The sequence below is a fragment of the Heteronotia binoei genome, chromosome 1 (assembly GCF_032191835.1).
Source record: "Heteronotia binoei isolate CCM8104 ecotype False Entrance Well chromosome 1, APGP_CSIRO_Hbin_v1, whole genome shotgun sequence".
Lineage (NCBI taxonomy): Eukaryota > Metazoa > Chordata > Lepidosauria > Squamata > Gekkonidae > Heteronotia > Heteronotia binoei.
In genome coordinates this window covers 128,897,033-128,910,580 of record NC_083223.1, presented here as the reverse complement: position 1 = coordinate 128,910,580, position 13,548 = coordinate 128,897,033, and the positions used below count along the sequence as shown (strand labels likewise).

The 13,548-nt window shown below is 39.7% G+C and overlaps 1 protein-coding gene across 4 annotated transcripts in view; it reads right to left on the bottom strand.

The window, feature by feature from the left end:
* The window catches only part of GRM1 (glutamate metabotropic receptor 1), a 338,953-nt gene that overhangs the window by 235,593 nt on the left and 89,812 nt on the right, over positions 1-13,548 (bottom strand). For all 4 annotated transcript variants that reach the window (XM_060240640.1, XM_060240615.1, XM_060240631.1 and 1 more), the window contains exon 3: positions 6,899-7,148. In XM_060240640.1, the coding sequence (XP_060096623.1) occupies positions 6,899-7,148 (250 nt within the window). The remainder of the gene's footprint in view (positions 1-6,898; positions 7,149-13,548) is intronic.

The following is a 13,548-nucleotide window of genomic DNA, read 5'->3' as shown; positions in this document are numbered from 1 at the left end:
CAAATGTTACGCTTTCTATGCCAGTTATGTCTATCTCTTTAGAATTGTTTCTGTAGATTCCAGATCACAGTTTTGTGCACCTGTTAATTTCATGGGAATGTTTGGAGTGGAGGCACAAGAGGTGGGGGTACAAATTTTATCCTCAAGACATATTACCTGCAAATAGCAAATGCATGCATTTTATATGGCCAGTTTAAGTTAGGGAGAGAAACTGATCCAGACATTTCCCATCTTTGGGGTCTGACCTTGTGCTTTTAGGCATTAAATGAAGTCTCTAACTGTTGAAACACTTGAATAAAGCAGGAGTCAAGTTTCACCTTTAAGACCAACCAATTTTTATTTAGAACGCAAGCTTTCATGTGCTCTTAAGCACACTAATACTCATAGTTTCCTGTCATCATCATCTTCTTTTTGATAGCTGCAGTATACATCATCTCACTAAAATTCATTCCCATTTGGCACAATAAGATACAATATAGTGAGGCACTGACAGGATTAATCACTCAGGTACCAGGAAAAGGAGAAGCTGCTTTCTATCATTAATGTTTAAAGTCTGAGGAGAAGACATGAATGAAGGCAACTTGACAAGTTTACTTGTCTCCTGTTGGAACAGATGGGCAGATCCACAATACTTTTTGATCAATATCAGCATAACTGTCTGACCTGTGTCCATCACCATAAGGAATCATCCAAAAATACTACCACTACTGTTTCTGTTTCATGTTTAGCCTCAAGCAAGAATGGTAGGAAACTTGGTTGGATGTATGCAACTGAAAGACCTCCTCAATGCTAACATAGCTAAAAAGAAGAAATCTCAAAGCAGCACTGCTCTTATCAAGAAAATGTAATTTAATGTTGCCTATCTAGAGCCTCCCTCTCATGGATTGCTGCCTTGATATGGCGAGAGTCCAAGTAACCACAGAAAGAGTGAAGCAGCTGGGCCAAAGCCGAAAGGATGCTCAGCAGTGGATGTGTCTGATGGTGAAAGAACAGTCCGATGCTGCAAAGAACAATACTGCATTGGAACGTGGAATGTAAGATCTATGAATCAAGTTAAGCTGGATGTAGTCAAACAACAGATGGCAAGACTGAACATCAACATATTGAGAATCAGCGAACTAAAATGGACGGGAATGGGTGGATTTAACTCAGAGGATCACTACATCTATTATTGTGGGCAAGAGTGCTGTAGAAGAAATGGTGTGGCTTTTATAGTTAACAAGAGAGTGAGGAAGGCAGTAATAGGATACAATCTCAAAAATGACAGAATGATCTCAGTCTGCATCCAAAGCAAACCATTCAATATCACAGTAATCCAAGTCTATGCCCCAACCACTGATGCAGAAGAGGCTGAAGTGGACCAGTTCTATGAAGATCTACAATACCTTCTAGAATTAACACCAAAAAAAGATGTCCTCCTCATCATAGGGGACTGGAATGCCAAAGTAGTAAGTCAGAAGGTAACCGGAACAACTGACAAGTTTGGCCTTGGAAAACAAAATGAAGCCGGGCAAAGGCTAATAGAGTTTTGTCAAGAGAACAAACTGGTCATAGCGAACACCCTCTTCCAACAACTTAAAAGGTGACTCTACGCATTGACATCACCTGATGGGCAACACAGAAATCAGATTGATTATATAATGTGCTTTCAAAGATGAAGAAGCTCCTTACAGTCAGCAAAAACGAGACCTGGAGCTGACTGCAGCTCAGATCATGACCTACTCATTGCAAAGTTCAGGATTAAACTGAAGAAAACTGGGGAAGCCATTAGACCATTCAGGTTTGACCTTGATCACATCCCTTATGAATATACAGTGGAGGTGAAGAATAGGTTTAAGGAACTAGAGTTGATAGACAGAGTGCCTGAAGAACTATGGATGGAGGTTCGTGACATTGTACAGAAGGCAGCAATCAGCACCATCCCAAAGAAAAATAAATGCAAGAAAGCAAAGTGGCTGTCTGATGAGGCTTTACAAATCGCTGAGGAAAAAAGGAAAGCAAAAGGCAAAGGTGAAAAGGAAAAATTCACCCAACTGAATGCAGATTTTCAGAGAACAGCAAGGAGAGATAAGGAGGCCTTCCTGAAGGAACAATGCAAAGCAATATAGGAAAATAAAACAGAATGGGAAGGACAAGAGATCTCTTCAAGAATATTGGAGAAATCAAGGGAATGTTTCATGCAAAGATGGCCATGATAAAGGACAAAAATGGTAAGGACTTAACAGAAGCAGAAAAGAAAGCAAGAATACACAGAAGAATTATACAAGAAGGGTCTCAGTGAAATCACTGACATGAGTCAGACATCCTGGAGTATGAAGTCAAATGGGCCTTAGAAAGCATTATTATCAACAAAGCAAGCAGAGATGATGGTATCCCAGTTGAGCTATTCAAAGTCCTAAAAGATGATGCTGTTAAAGTGATGCACACATTATGTCAACAAATTTGGAAAACACAACAGTGGCCACAGGATTGGAAAAGGTCAGTTTATATTCCAATCCCAAAGAAGGGTAATGCCAAGGAATGTTCAAACTATCGCACCATTGCACTCATTTCACATGCCAGCAAGGTTAGGTTAAAGATCCTACAAGCTAGCTACAGCAGTATGTAGATCGGGAACTACCAGAAGTTCAAGCTGGGTTTCAAGGAGGTAGAGGAACTAGAGATCAAATTCCAGTATTCGATGGATTATGGAGAAAGCATGGGAGTATCAGAAAAACGTCTATTCCTGTTTCATTGACTATGCTAAAGCCTTTGATTGTGTGGATCACAACAAACTATGGCAAGTCCTTAAAGAGATGGGAGTACCAGACCACCTCACATGTCTCCTGAGAAACCTGTATAAGGGTCAAGAAGCAACTGTCAGAATGGAATATGGAACAACTGATTGGTTTAGAATAGCAAAAGGAGTTCAACAAGGATGTATATTGTCACCCTGCTTATTTAATTTATATGCAGAGTACATCATGTGAAATGCTGACCTGCATGAAGCACAAGCCAGAATTAAGATTGCCGGGAAAAAAATCAACAACCTCAGATATGCAGATGACACCACTTTAATGGCAGAAAGTGAGGAGGACCTAAAGAATCTCTTGTTGAGAGTGAAAGAGGAGAGCACAAAAGTAGGCTTGAAACTCAACATCAAAAAAACTAAGATCATGGCATCCAGCCCCATCACACCTTGGCAAATAGAAGGGGAAGACATGGAAGTAGTGACAGACTTCACATTTCTGGGATCCAAGATCACTGCAGATGGTGACTTTAGTCATGAAATTAAAAGACATTTGCTCCTTGGGAGGACAGCTATGGCGAACCTGGGCAATATAATAAAAAGTAGAGACATCACCCTGCCAACAAAAGTCCGTATAGTTAAAGCGATAGTATTCCCAGTAGGAATGTATGGCTGTGAGAGCTGGACCATGAGGAAGGCTGAGCACAGAAAAATAGATGCTTTCCAGCTGTGGTGCTGGAGAAGAACCTTGAGAGTCCCTTGGACTGCAAGAAGATCAAATCAGTCAGTCCTAAGGGAAATCAGCCCAGACTGTTCCTTGGAAGGTCAGATGCTGAAGCTGAAACTCAAATACTTTGGCCACCAAATGAGAAGGGAGCACTCACTGGAGAAGATCCTGATGCTGGGAAAGACAGAAGGCAAAAGAAGAAGGGGACAGCAAAAGATGAGATGGCTGGACAGCGTTACTGATGTAACAAACACGAATTTGAGCAGACTTCGGAGGATGGTGGAAGATAGGAGGGCCTGGCCTGACTTTGTCCATGGGGTTGCAAAGAGTCGGACTCGACTGTACAAAAAAAATCTAGAGTCTTTGCCCAGACTAAATATTTTTAAATACTTTCTTAAGCTGACAGTATGATTCACATAATATCACTGAACACAATTATCACTTCAAATGCACAGCTAAAATAATCTGGAAAGACAAAAGATACGGATGATGGCCTGCAGAAGTTAATCATTTGTCTATAAAAGTGCCATATTCCAGACACAACCTCTACAAAAGATCATCACAGGGGTTTGTATTCTCTGAGCTAGCAGAGAATACTCCTTTTGCTGTAGCCAATTGAACCCCCTCAGATTTGTTTTGGAGGGTCAGTAAATTCTTATTAATAACAACGAACAAAGTGGGGATCTGCAGTCAAAGAGGGAAATTGGCAGAATTTACCACCACTCTTCAGCCTTTATCTCATTTGAAACAGGTAGCAGGATGCAAGGCATTTTCTTTATGAGTAGTGTGGGGCTGCCAACTCCAGGTTGGAAAATTCCTGGAGATCTGGTGGTGAGCCTGGGGAAGGCAGGGTTGAGGAGATCAGTTGCAATTCTGGGGGAATCTCCAGGCCTCACCAGGAGGCTGGCAACCCTAATAGTGTAGATTGCACACTGCAACTGTTGTGTAGAAACTGCTGAGATGTAACTGATTTCCTAAGATCTAGGGCTAGTTCTCACCCACAAAGCTTTAGAGGACAAAGTTGGCTGGGTAGAATGCCTACTAATTCCACTCTGTTCTCAATCAGACACTGAATTGAACAAGTATTTCCTTAACTGGATCAGACCAAAGGTGCATCTTGTGTCACATTCTGTATTCAAGACTAGACAGATGACCCTGGGAAGCTCACATCATCATGCAAGTCAATCCCTTTCTTTTATTCAGAGCCACAATGGAAGTCTTATTTTTAGCTATTTTGGTTAATTTATAGACTTAACTGCATTAAGTTGTTGAATTCTTAAAAACAACAACTCTCAGTAATTATATTGCACTATTCCTCATTCTGTCTGCAGTCTTTACAATGTCCTTGTAAAATAGGGCAGTATTATTATGCATATATCGAAGACTGTAGATTTCTTAATTTCAGCCAGTTCATGTCAGAACAAAAATTTGATCTAGGGACTTCCAAGCACAGAGTTAATATTTTTAACCAGCCATGGATTACTTATTAAACTGCTGCAGTGAACTTCTAAACCGGCAGCCAAAATCTGTGTAAATGACAAAACTCGGCTGTATCTTTTTCATAGCAAAATTATGGTAACTGGCAGGAGAAAACTACTGTAAGATCTTGTTGGTATGAAAGCATGGAGAAATCTAGATTTCCACTATGTGGGGAATTTGTTTGCCAAGTTTAGGCTCTTTTATAAAAGGTGAAGCCAGTTCCTAGGGAAAAGCTGCAATGATCCGTTGATAATTCCCTTCTTCAAATATCTAATGTAGAAGTTATAAACAGGAATATGTCTCATCTGCAAGATCTATTAAGAAATTTTTCCTGAAGGAAATTATGGCTATGTATCCCTCTAAAGGATAACAGCATTTGCAGAATGTCTTGATTATAAGTCCTTGAATTTAACTAACCATGCTCAAGTCAGTAAAAAGTGCCATCCGGTCACAGCTGACTTATGGCATTCCTGTAGTAGGGTTTTCAAGGCAAGAGATGGTTTACCAGGGTTGCTTTTAGAGGAAATTAAAGAAATCTGGAAATCTTACAATAGTGAGGGGTGCCAGTGCCACAAACCCCATGGCAAACAAATTCTGTAGACAAATGCACTGTGCTTAATAGTTGCAATATCCTGGGAGCTAGGATTTGGTTTTTCCCACTTCACTTCCACAAGTGAAAATGACTGCCCCTTAATGTCACAGACAGTCAGGTCAGGCAATTAAATTATGTGGGGAGGGCAGGGCAGGGGAGATACTTCAACCCCACAAGGCTGTGCAAAAATGTCCATGTGCAAAACAACATCGATGACAACCTGGACTAAGCAAACACTGAAAAATAAGCCTTCAAAAATATAGTTTTCTTTGCAATCACTGGCCAATCCACTCACTGTTTATCCATATGTCTGGCTGCCAAGAGGCAAGTAGTAGTAACAGATCTGTGGGAGAGGGAGGAAACTCCCATCTGGTGATGATGTGTGCATGTATGAAATACTGCACCATAAGGTTCCAACTTGTGAAAAATAACCCAATGAATCTGGTCGAGCCCTTCACAAACCCTATCGCCCTGCTTGCAGCTGGTGAGCAAAACACCAGTGGGTGTTCAAACATTCCTAATAATGGATTCTTTAAATAAAGGAATTACATAATCAATTGGGTGATCAGGACCTTGAAAAGTTCACCACCAAGGTGAGTGAACTAATTGGGAAGCAAGGAGTTTGGAAAGTTCCATAAAAGAGTGACTGAGTCCTTAAGCAATGCTAGATGTAGGTCTCGCTTAAGACCCAATCCCAAAAGAGTCAACAGACAGGAATTAGGAGATTGTAGTGATTATTATTCTCATATAAGTATTTTGAATTTGTATTCTATTTATGTAAACATTTGTATCTTACTTTCCACCCCCACCCCAAAGGGAAAATGAAAGAATAGATCTTGGGCAGGTCAGGATTCTACATCTGGTTCTTGCAATGGCACCAATTGCAAGTCATGGACTCGTCCTTGGAATAGTAGAAATTCCACTGGAGCCTTTATGGAGAAAATGACATGAATAGATGAAGCTGCCTTATACTGAATCAGACCATTGGTCCATTAAGGTCAGCATTGTCTACTGAAATTGGCAGCAGATCTCCAAGGTCTCAGGAAGAAATCTTTCAAATCACCTACTAGCCAATATATTTTTTTCATGCTGGAGATGCTGGACATTGAACCTTGGACCTTCTGCATGCCAAGCAGATGCTCTGTCAGTGACCCACAGTCCCTCCATGTTAGATCAGTTCATAATAAATACATTATAGTCAAAAATGGTGAACGTGAAATATTTGGTTATCAGAAATGGGAAATATTTACAACATCAAAAAGTTTTAACAGCATCCCCATAAAACCTACATATAGAGTGAAGGTTTCAATCCAATAGAAATTTTTACTTTTCCTCCTTTCGGTATAACGTAAGCATGAGTTAAAGCACTTACCTTCCAATCAGGAGAAGCTCTCCCAGCACTTTCAGTCGTCTCATAGCTATGAGAATCCCCCTGACAGTCATTCCTTCACAAAAGCAAACCACAACTCGGGCCTTCGGCAACCTGTCCCGGAGCTTCTGCAACAGTCGGTCAAAGCTCTTTTCTCCAGCATTGCTGTAGATCTTGTCTGAATGAGCAATGCAAAGACCCTCTTGAGCAGCCAGCTCTTTGAAGGCTTCCATGCCACTCTCACCATAATTTCCTAAACAAAACAAATGATTATTTTATTCCAGTGTGACACCAGCACTGTCTGAATAGTTGCTAAATTACCAGAAACTACATTTATCATTCAGATCATGCAAATCTTAGTTAACTGAAGCTTTCAAGTATCTAAAATCCCACTTGGAAACCTTACTTGCCACTCATGGTAATATTAACACATTGAAATGCTACTCTCTTTTGTATAAATATGGTTGTAAAATGCCCTGGGTTATAGAATCAGTTGGATAACTATACTATGTGCTTTGTATGAGCTCATTAATTGTAACAAGAACAATTGCGGGAGGGCGAGGGCACCCAAGTATGACAAAGATTCTACACTCAGCTTTGTTCTCCTGCAGAATGACATTTTTAATATAATAAGACTTTCTAAAATCTAAAACATACTTGACTTGAAGACTGACTTTTCTTTGTTAATAGAGGATACTGAAAACAAGCATTTGGAAGAAAGGCAGAGGGAAGCAAGGGATAAAAAGATTAACCAAGAAAGTGAGGATTTGATTTTCTCCAGGGGCTAGTTAATACCAAAGAGTTAAGGCACAAAAATCAATGGTGCTGTCAAATGTTAGGGCACTACAAATAAGCAGCGAACTAAACTCAGAAGTGTTGCAAATGAAATGTTCAGACGGGTGAGGTATCTACTTCCTCCACTAATTGCTGCAATATGAGCATCATTCAGAACATCCTTCCATGTGGTTTGTAACTCACAGGTTACTCAGCTCTACTTTTGCACTTTGGCTGTTTTACTGTTCTCTGCCCTTTAGGAATCTTCAAATTGTTTGCTACATAAAAGCATCTCTTTGGTAGGCCATTGCTCTGTATCCAGATGGTTATTCTGCTGTGCAAGTCCTTATGAAAATGGAATGAACTGGACCAAGTACCATGCATAGGTTTTGTTTTGGATGAGCTATTTTCTCCTCTTTTTTTTAAAAAAAGTGTTATCTCAGATTGTCTCATGAATACATTTTCAACTTTCAGTAACGACAACAGATTGACAGCAGAAGAGTATATAAACAATAACACACTGAAAGAGGAACTAAAAACCAATATAGTACTGTGACTATTCGACTAGGTTCTTCTTGACATCTAGGAAATGCTGGGAAATGGGACACAAGCAACTAATTTCAGTCACTTGGACAGTCCTTTACTTCTAAACCAATTACATTTACAGCAAATTTACACAGGTAAGAGAAATTTGGATCTCTCCCAGCTAACCTGATTTAATATTCTCACACACTACTGCTAAGATTTAGACTCTGAAGTGGTGTTTGTTGAAATGTCCTCACTGCTGATACTAATGAACAGTTTAAGGATTTCCTTTGGTTGTTGATCTCACAGTCTAGTTTTTTTCACACAGTCCAGCTCTATCATCTTATTCTTGTAGAGCTGGAAGCCAATTAGCCCAATTCAGAAAGGGATCAACCATACTTTGAAGTAAGCTTCTGTTATGGATGAATGTGTTTGCAATAAAGCACAAAATTCCATTACAAGGAGATGAACTATTACAGACTGGGGGAGGGAAAAAATAAGCATATAGCTGTCACACTTCGGTTTTTAAGACAGAAGGGGCAGATAGGAGATTTATTTGCTTTATGTATATCATATCCCTCCTTTCTCTCCAATGGGAACAAAAAACAGCTTATATCATCCACCTCTCCTTCATTTTATCCTAGCAACAACCTTGTGAGGCATGTTAAGCTGAGTTTGTGACTGGCCAAAGGTCACCCATCAAGCTTCCATGAGAGAATAGGGATTCAAACATGGGTTTACTGAGATTCTTAGCCTGACATTTTAACCATTACTCCATTGCTGATTCTCACTCTTTTCTCATGTAAGGACATGGCCACGCCTTTAAGAGATGCAACATTGACTAACTTGAAGCTGTCTGGAAAATCTGAAGAATTATCAATTTATTTAAAAGATATTTCTACTGCCTTTCTACCCAAAGGATCCCCAAGGTGGCCAACATAAAACAACTGTAAAGCCTTTGAACAATTTAAGACATATTTAAAATTATAAAGTGATTCAATAAAAACACACAAACAAACACAAGAAACAGGAAGTATGGCCGGTAACAGTAATCGTTATTATGGGTATCCCAAACAAAACTAAAAAGTCTTCACTTGCTGGTGAAAGACCCTAGGGGAGTGAGTTTCAAAGCTTTGGTTCCACGACCAAGAAAGTCCTTTCTCAGATTGGCATCCATCTAGCCACAGATGGTGGGGACAATAGAAACAGGACCTCCAAAGATAAATTGAGTGTATGGGTAGGTTCATATGACAGAAGGCAATCCTTAAGCTATGTTGATCCCAGGCCATACAGGGCTTTAAAGGTCCAACACCTTGAATTGATTCTGGAAGCAAACTGGACTGATATAGTCCCTATGATCCATTCCAGTCGACTCTCTAGCTACAGCATTTAGGGTTGCCAATCCCCAGGTGGGGGCAGGGGATCCACCCATTTGGAGGCCCTCCCCTGCTTCAGGGTCATAGGAAAATGCAGGGGGGGGGGGAGGAAAATGTCTTCTGGGCACTCCATTATTCCCTATGGAGACTGATTCCCATAAGATAGAATAGAGAATTGACTTGTGGGTATCTGGGGCTTGGGGGGGCTGTTATAAACTTATATTTCTCCCAGAAAATTGGGACCCAAGATGGGTAACAAGCAAAGAGAGCCCAACATAGCTGCGACCCAACTTTTGTGGATCCAGGCATGGGAAGGGAGTTGGCCAGAGGCTGGGGGCAGTGGGAAAGTTTGGGCTTCTCCCTCCCCCCAAGGTCTGGATACTTGCTAGGAGGACCACTTCCTCCCACCAAAAAACTGGAGCCATAAAATCTATACATCGTGAAAATATAAATTAAAAGTCATTAAACTAGCCAGTAATAGTTAATTGAAAATAGTGTTCAATACAGTGGATTGGAATTCCCATTACTATACAAGCTGCAGCCACGGTATGATGATGCATCACTCTGGAAACACCACATTGTTCTTGAAAGGAACTGAAAAAATAGCAGAAGGTCCAACATCAGCTTTTTCTCTCATTTTTTGTATAAACTTCTGACTTTAAAGTGAGCAACTTTAGGTCAGAACAGAGTAATTATTAAAAATATTCCCTGAAGAGATTTAAAAACAAACAAACCTGAAACACTTAATCGCTGTGATTAATTGCTTGTGACAGCCATGAACATTTGTCTGCTACAAGGGAATTTTCATATATTCTTAACCTGTACAACTCAAAATGAGGCCTCAATGGCTGCTGTAGGTAAAGTACATCTCATTCTATGGCAGTAAGAATGTGCACAAGTTTTATGGAAGGTATGACCTTGAACAAGTTTTCAGAGGAGTATAACTTTGCCTCCAATGATAGAATATAATTGGCAGTAGATACATTTCAACACATATAATGACTTTGAAAAATTTCAACAAAATCATTACTATGATGCAATCCCCATTTGTTGATTCCTCATTAAATGCCCTCGACATGTGAAACACTACTTAGACCTGTGGAGCATGGAAGAGTTGCTAATTCAGCAGCAACAGCAGTAGTAGTAATTCAGTTAATCTGTAAATTGATTTCAAGAGAAGATACTCTCTGGCCATATTTGAATGTGCTGTAAACTCAGGGTAAAGAATGAAGTATGTTTGGAAGTGGGGAGGGACGGTGGTTCAGTGGTAGAGCATCTGCTTGGTAAGCAGAAGGTCCCAGGTTCAATCCCTGGCATCTCCAACTGAAAAGGGTCCAGGCAAGTAGGTGTAAAAAACTTCAGCTTGAGATCCTGGAGAGCCACTGCCAGTCTGAGTAGACAATACTGACTTTGATGGACCGAGGGTCTGATTCAGCATAAGGCAGCTTCATATGTTCATATGTTCACCAATTTAATATGCAGGCTCCTTCTTTCCAACTTTCCTGTGTGTGTGCCTTGTTCTTGAAGACTCAGCTAAAGCAAAGAATTTAGGATTTCTAGAAGTTGTTCACCTCTGAATTCTTAGGAAGTGTATCTGAAAGGATGTTAAGACAATCTTCACCCTTTCATGTCCCTTGGCCATTGGCTGGTTGTGACCTTTTCCCAGTGCATCCATTAACAAATTCTCACTTAAATTCTTTTAAGTTCTGTGGGGACGAAAACAAAACAATGCCGCCAATGCCACTTTCTTTGATATCTGGGATCAGATTTAATTGGCTGGCTCTCTCTTTAGTGCTGTGATTAATTGCAGAATTATTCAGAATCCTAACTTTCCTTGCAATTGTAGGATGGCGGAACAGGGTAAGTACTCTTCTGGAACAGCACTTATTTTCCAACTACTGCAAGTCTTCTGTTCTGCCATTGCAGTGATGAGGGGAAAGTGTTGTTGAGCAAAGGCACTGACTAAGGGATTCATATTCACTTTCCACCTACTTCTGCCATTTGCCCTGATAAAGGTACTTCAGTAGCCAAAACTGCCAGTGCAATGGTAGAACTATGCTGGTGCAGAGTATTATCTATGCTAGTGAATATTTAGAATTGAATCAGCTTAGGGGGACTTACATCTCAGGTCTATGTTTTAATTTCCCCCCTCAGTTTTCCTTCCACCTGCATGTATCAATTTAATTTGTGTGAATTTTTGAGCACCATCTGGTGGCCAAATGCAATCTAGAAAATTGTGTATCCCCTGGTAGGTACATGCTTATGTTTCAGTTGTTTTGATTTCTCTAAAAATATTCTACTGAAATTGCACTAAATAAAAATTATATCTTCTTTGCTTTGTTGCTAGTAGAACATTGAACAGCTAATAAGGTTTCAGATATGCACATAATTTGGGTGAGGTCAATGAAACAATGCACAATAATTTTCAGGTGATTCCTGGGATTAGGAATATTCATATCTGAAACATCTGCCCTAATATTTACATTTTAAAGTGTTTCTTGTTTCGACAGATCCAGCCAACCTGATGGGTGCTAAAGAATGCAAGGATAAAACCTATGTAGCTGGGTATAGGCTGGGTTAGAATTACTCTTCCTAGAATTTGCAGGGAACTTTTAATATGGGAGGTTTCAAAATGACAATTCCTACATGTAGCATGAAGGGAAACAATATGCTCCATAACCTCAGCATAATCATACCACACTCTGCTGCAAGTATAGAAGAGGCCAGAGTTGTATTTCCTCCATTCAGAATAGATATTGATCAGAACTATGCAAGGTTGAATTGGCAGACTGAAGAAGACCTTTCTGGTGAAACAAGGCTTAAATATCTTGACCAGCCTAAAAGAATCTGAGTGTGGATGCATTCAAATAATTCAGTAGGAATGTTAAATAAAGACAGTATACAAGGACCAACTGATAGTACAGCTGTAAATTTCCTCTATTTCATTTTAACCATTAAAAATTGCAATTCTTACATAGTCTCCTAGACCAAGTGGTAGTTCAGGAAAAGCTTATTAAAGACAGCAATTGAATTGCCTACCCTAAGCATCTGAGAGTGGGCAATTCATTAATGTCTTTAATAAGCCTTTTTAGTCCCCTGAGATACAATGGATGGTACTCCAAGAAGACAGACTTTTGAACACAATAGTTTTGTTCTAAGCAGCATCCATGTTTCTTTTTCTTGAGAAACTTCAGTTCATGCATGATCTCACAGAGCCGCGCCATGCATTGCAAATAAGCACCACCAGTTGCCTGCACACTCTTCTTTTAATTTACAAAAGGTTGTTGGAAACTGTCTTGTGCAAGATCAGTTTTAGCTCTTACAAAAAAAGCACCACTGGACAAATGTAGAAGTGACTGCATAGTAACTGGAAGAGCTTCTGAGGTCCTCAACGTATTTGAAATTAGAAAACAATTCCTCATACCCCACCCTCATCCAGCCTGATTATCTGGTGACTTTTGCAGTTTTCAACTCACCTTTTAGCATAAGGCACATGTGTCTGAGCCATCTGCCTGTCTCCTGTTTTATTAAATGTATTATTTGTTACTTGTGCATCTCTAGCATTGCACATCTTGGCCTCTTCTATCATTTTCACAGAATACTATTTCGCTGTTGGGTGTAATGACATGCCTCCATCCAAGCTTGAGGACTACAAGACTTCAGACTCCTTCGAGACATATTCTTTTATTATCCCTTTTCCCTCTAATTTCTTAGCTACAAAATGTATGGTTTAGAAATATCCTGCCAAATAAGGGAACAGTAAGTATAAATACATGTAAAAAACCTGAAGAGATTTGATACTATGGTAACAGAGTGCCTTATAAAAATCTCATTGCGCAGGCTTAGAGTTAGCAGCTAATAAATAATAACAGTGCATTTTTGTCACTTTGAATAGAAGCTTTATCCTATAACTTTTTTTCTGTTTTAAGAAAAAAAGAAAACTTTTTTTCTGTTTTAAGCTCTACAAAAAAAATGAAC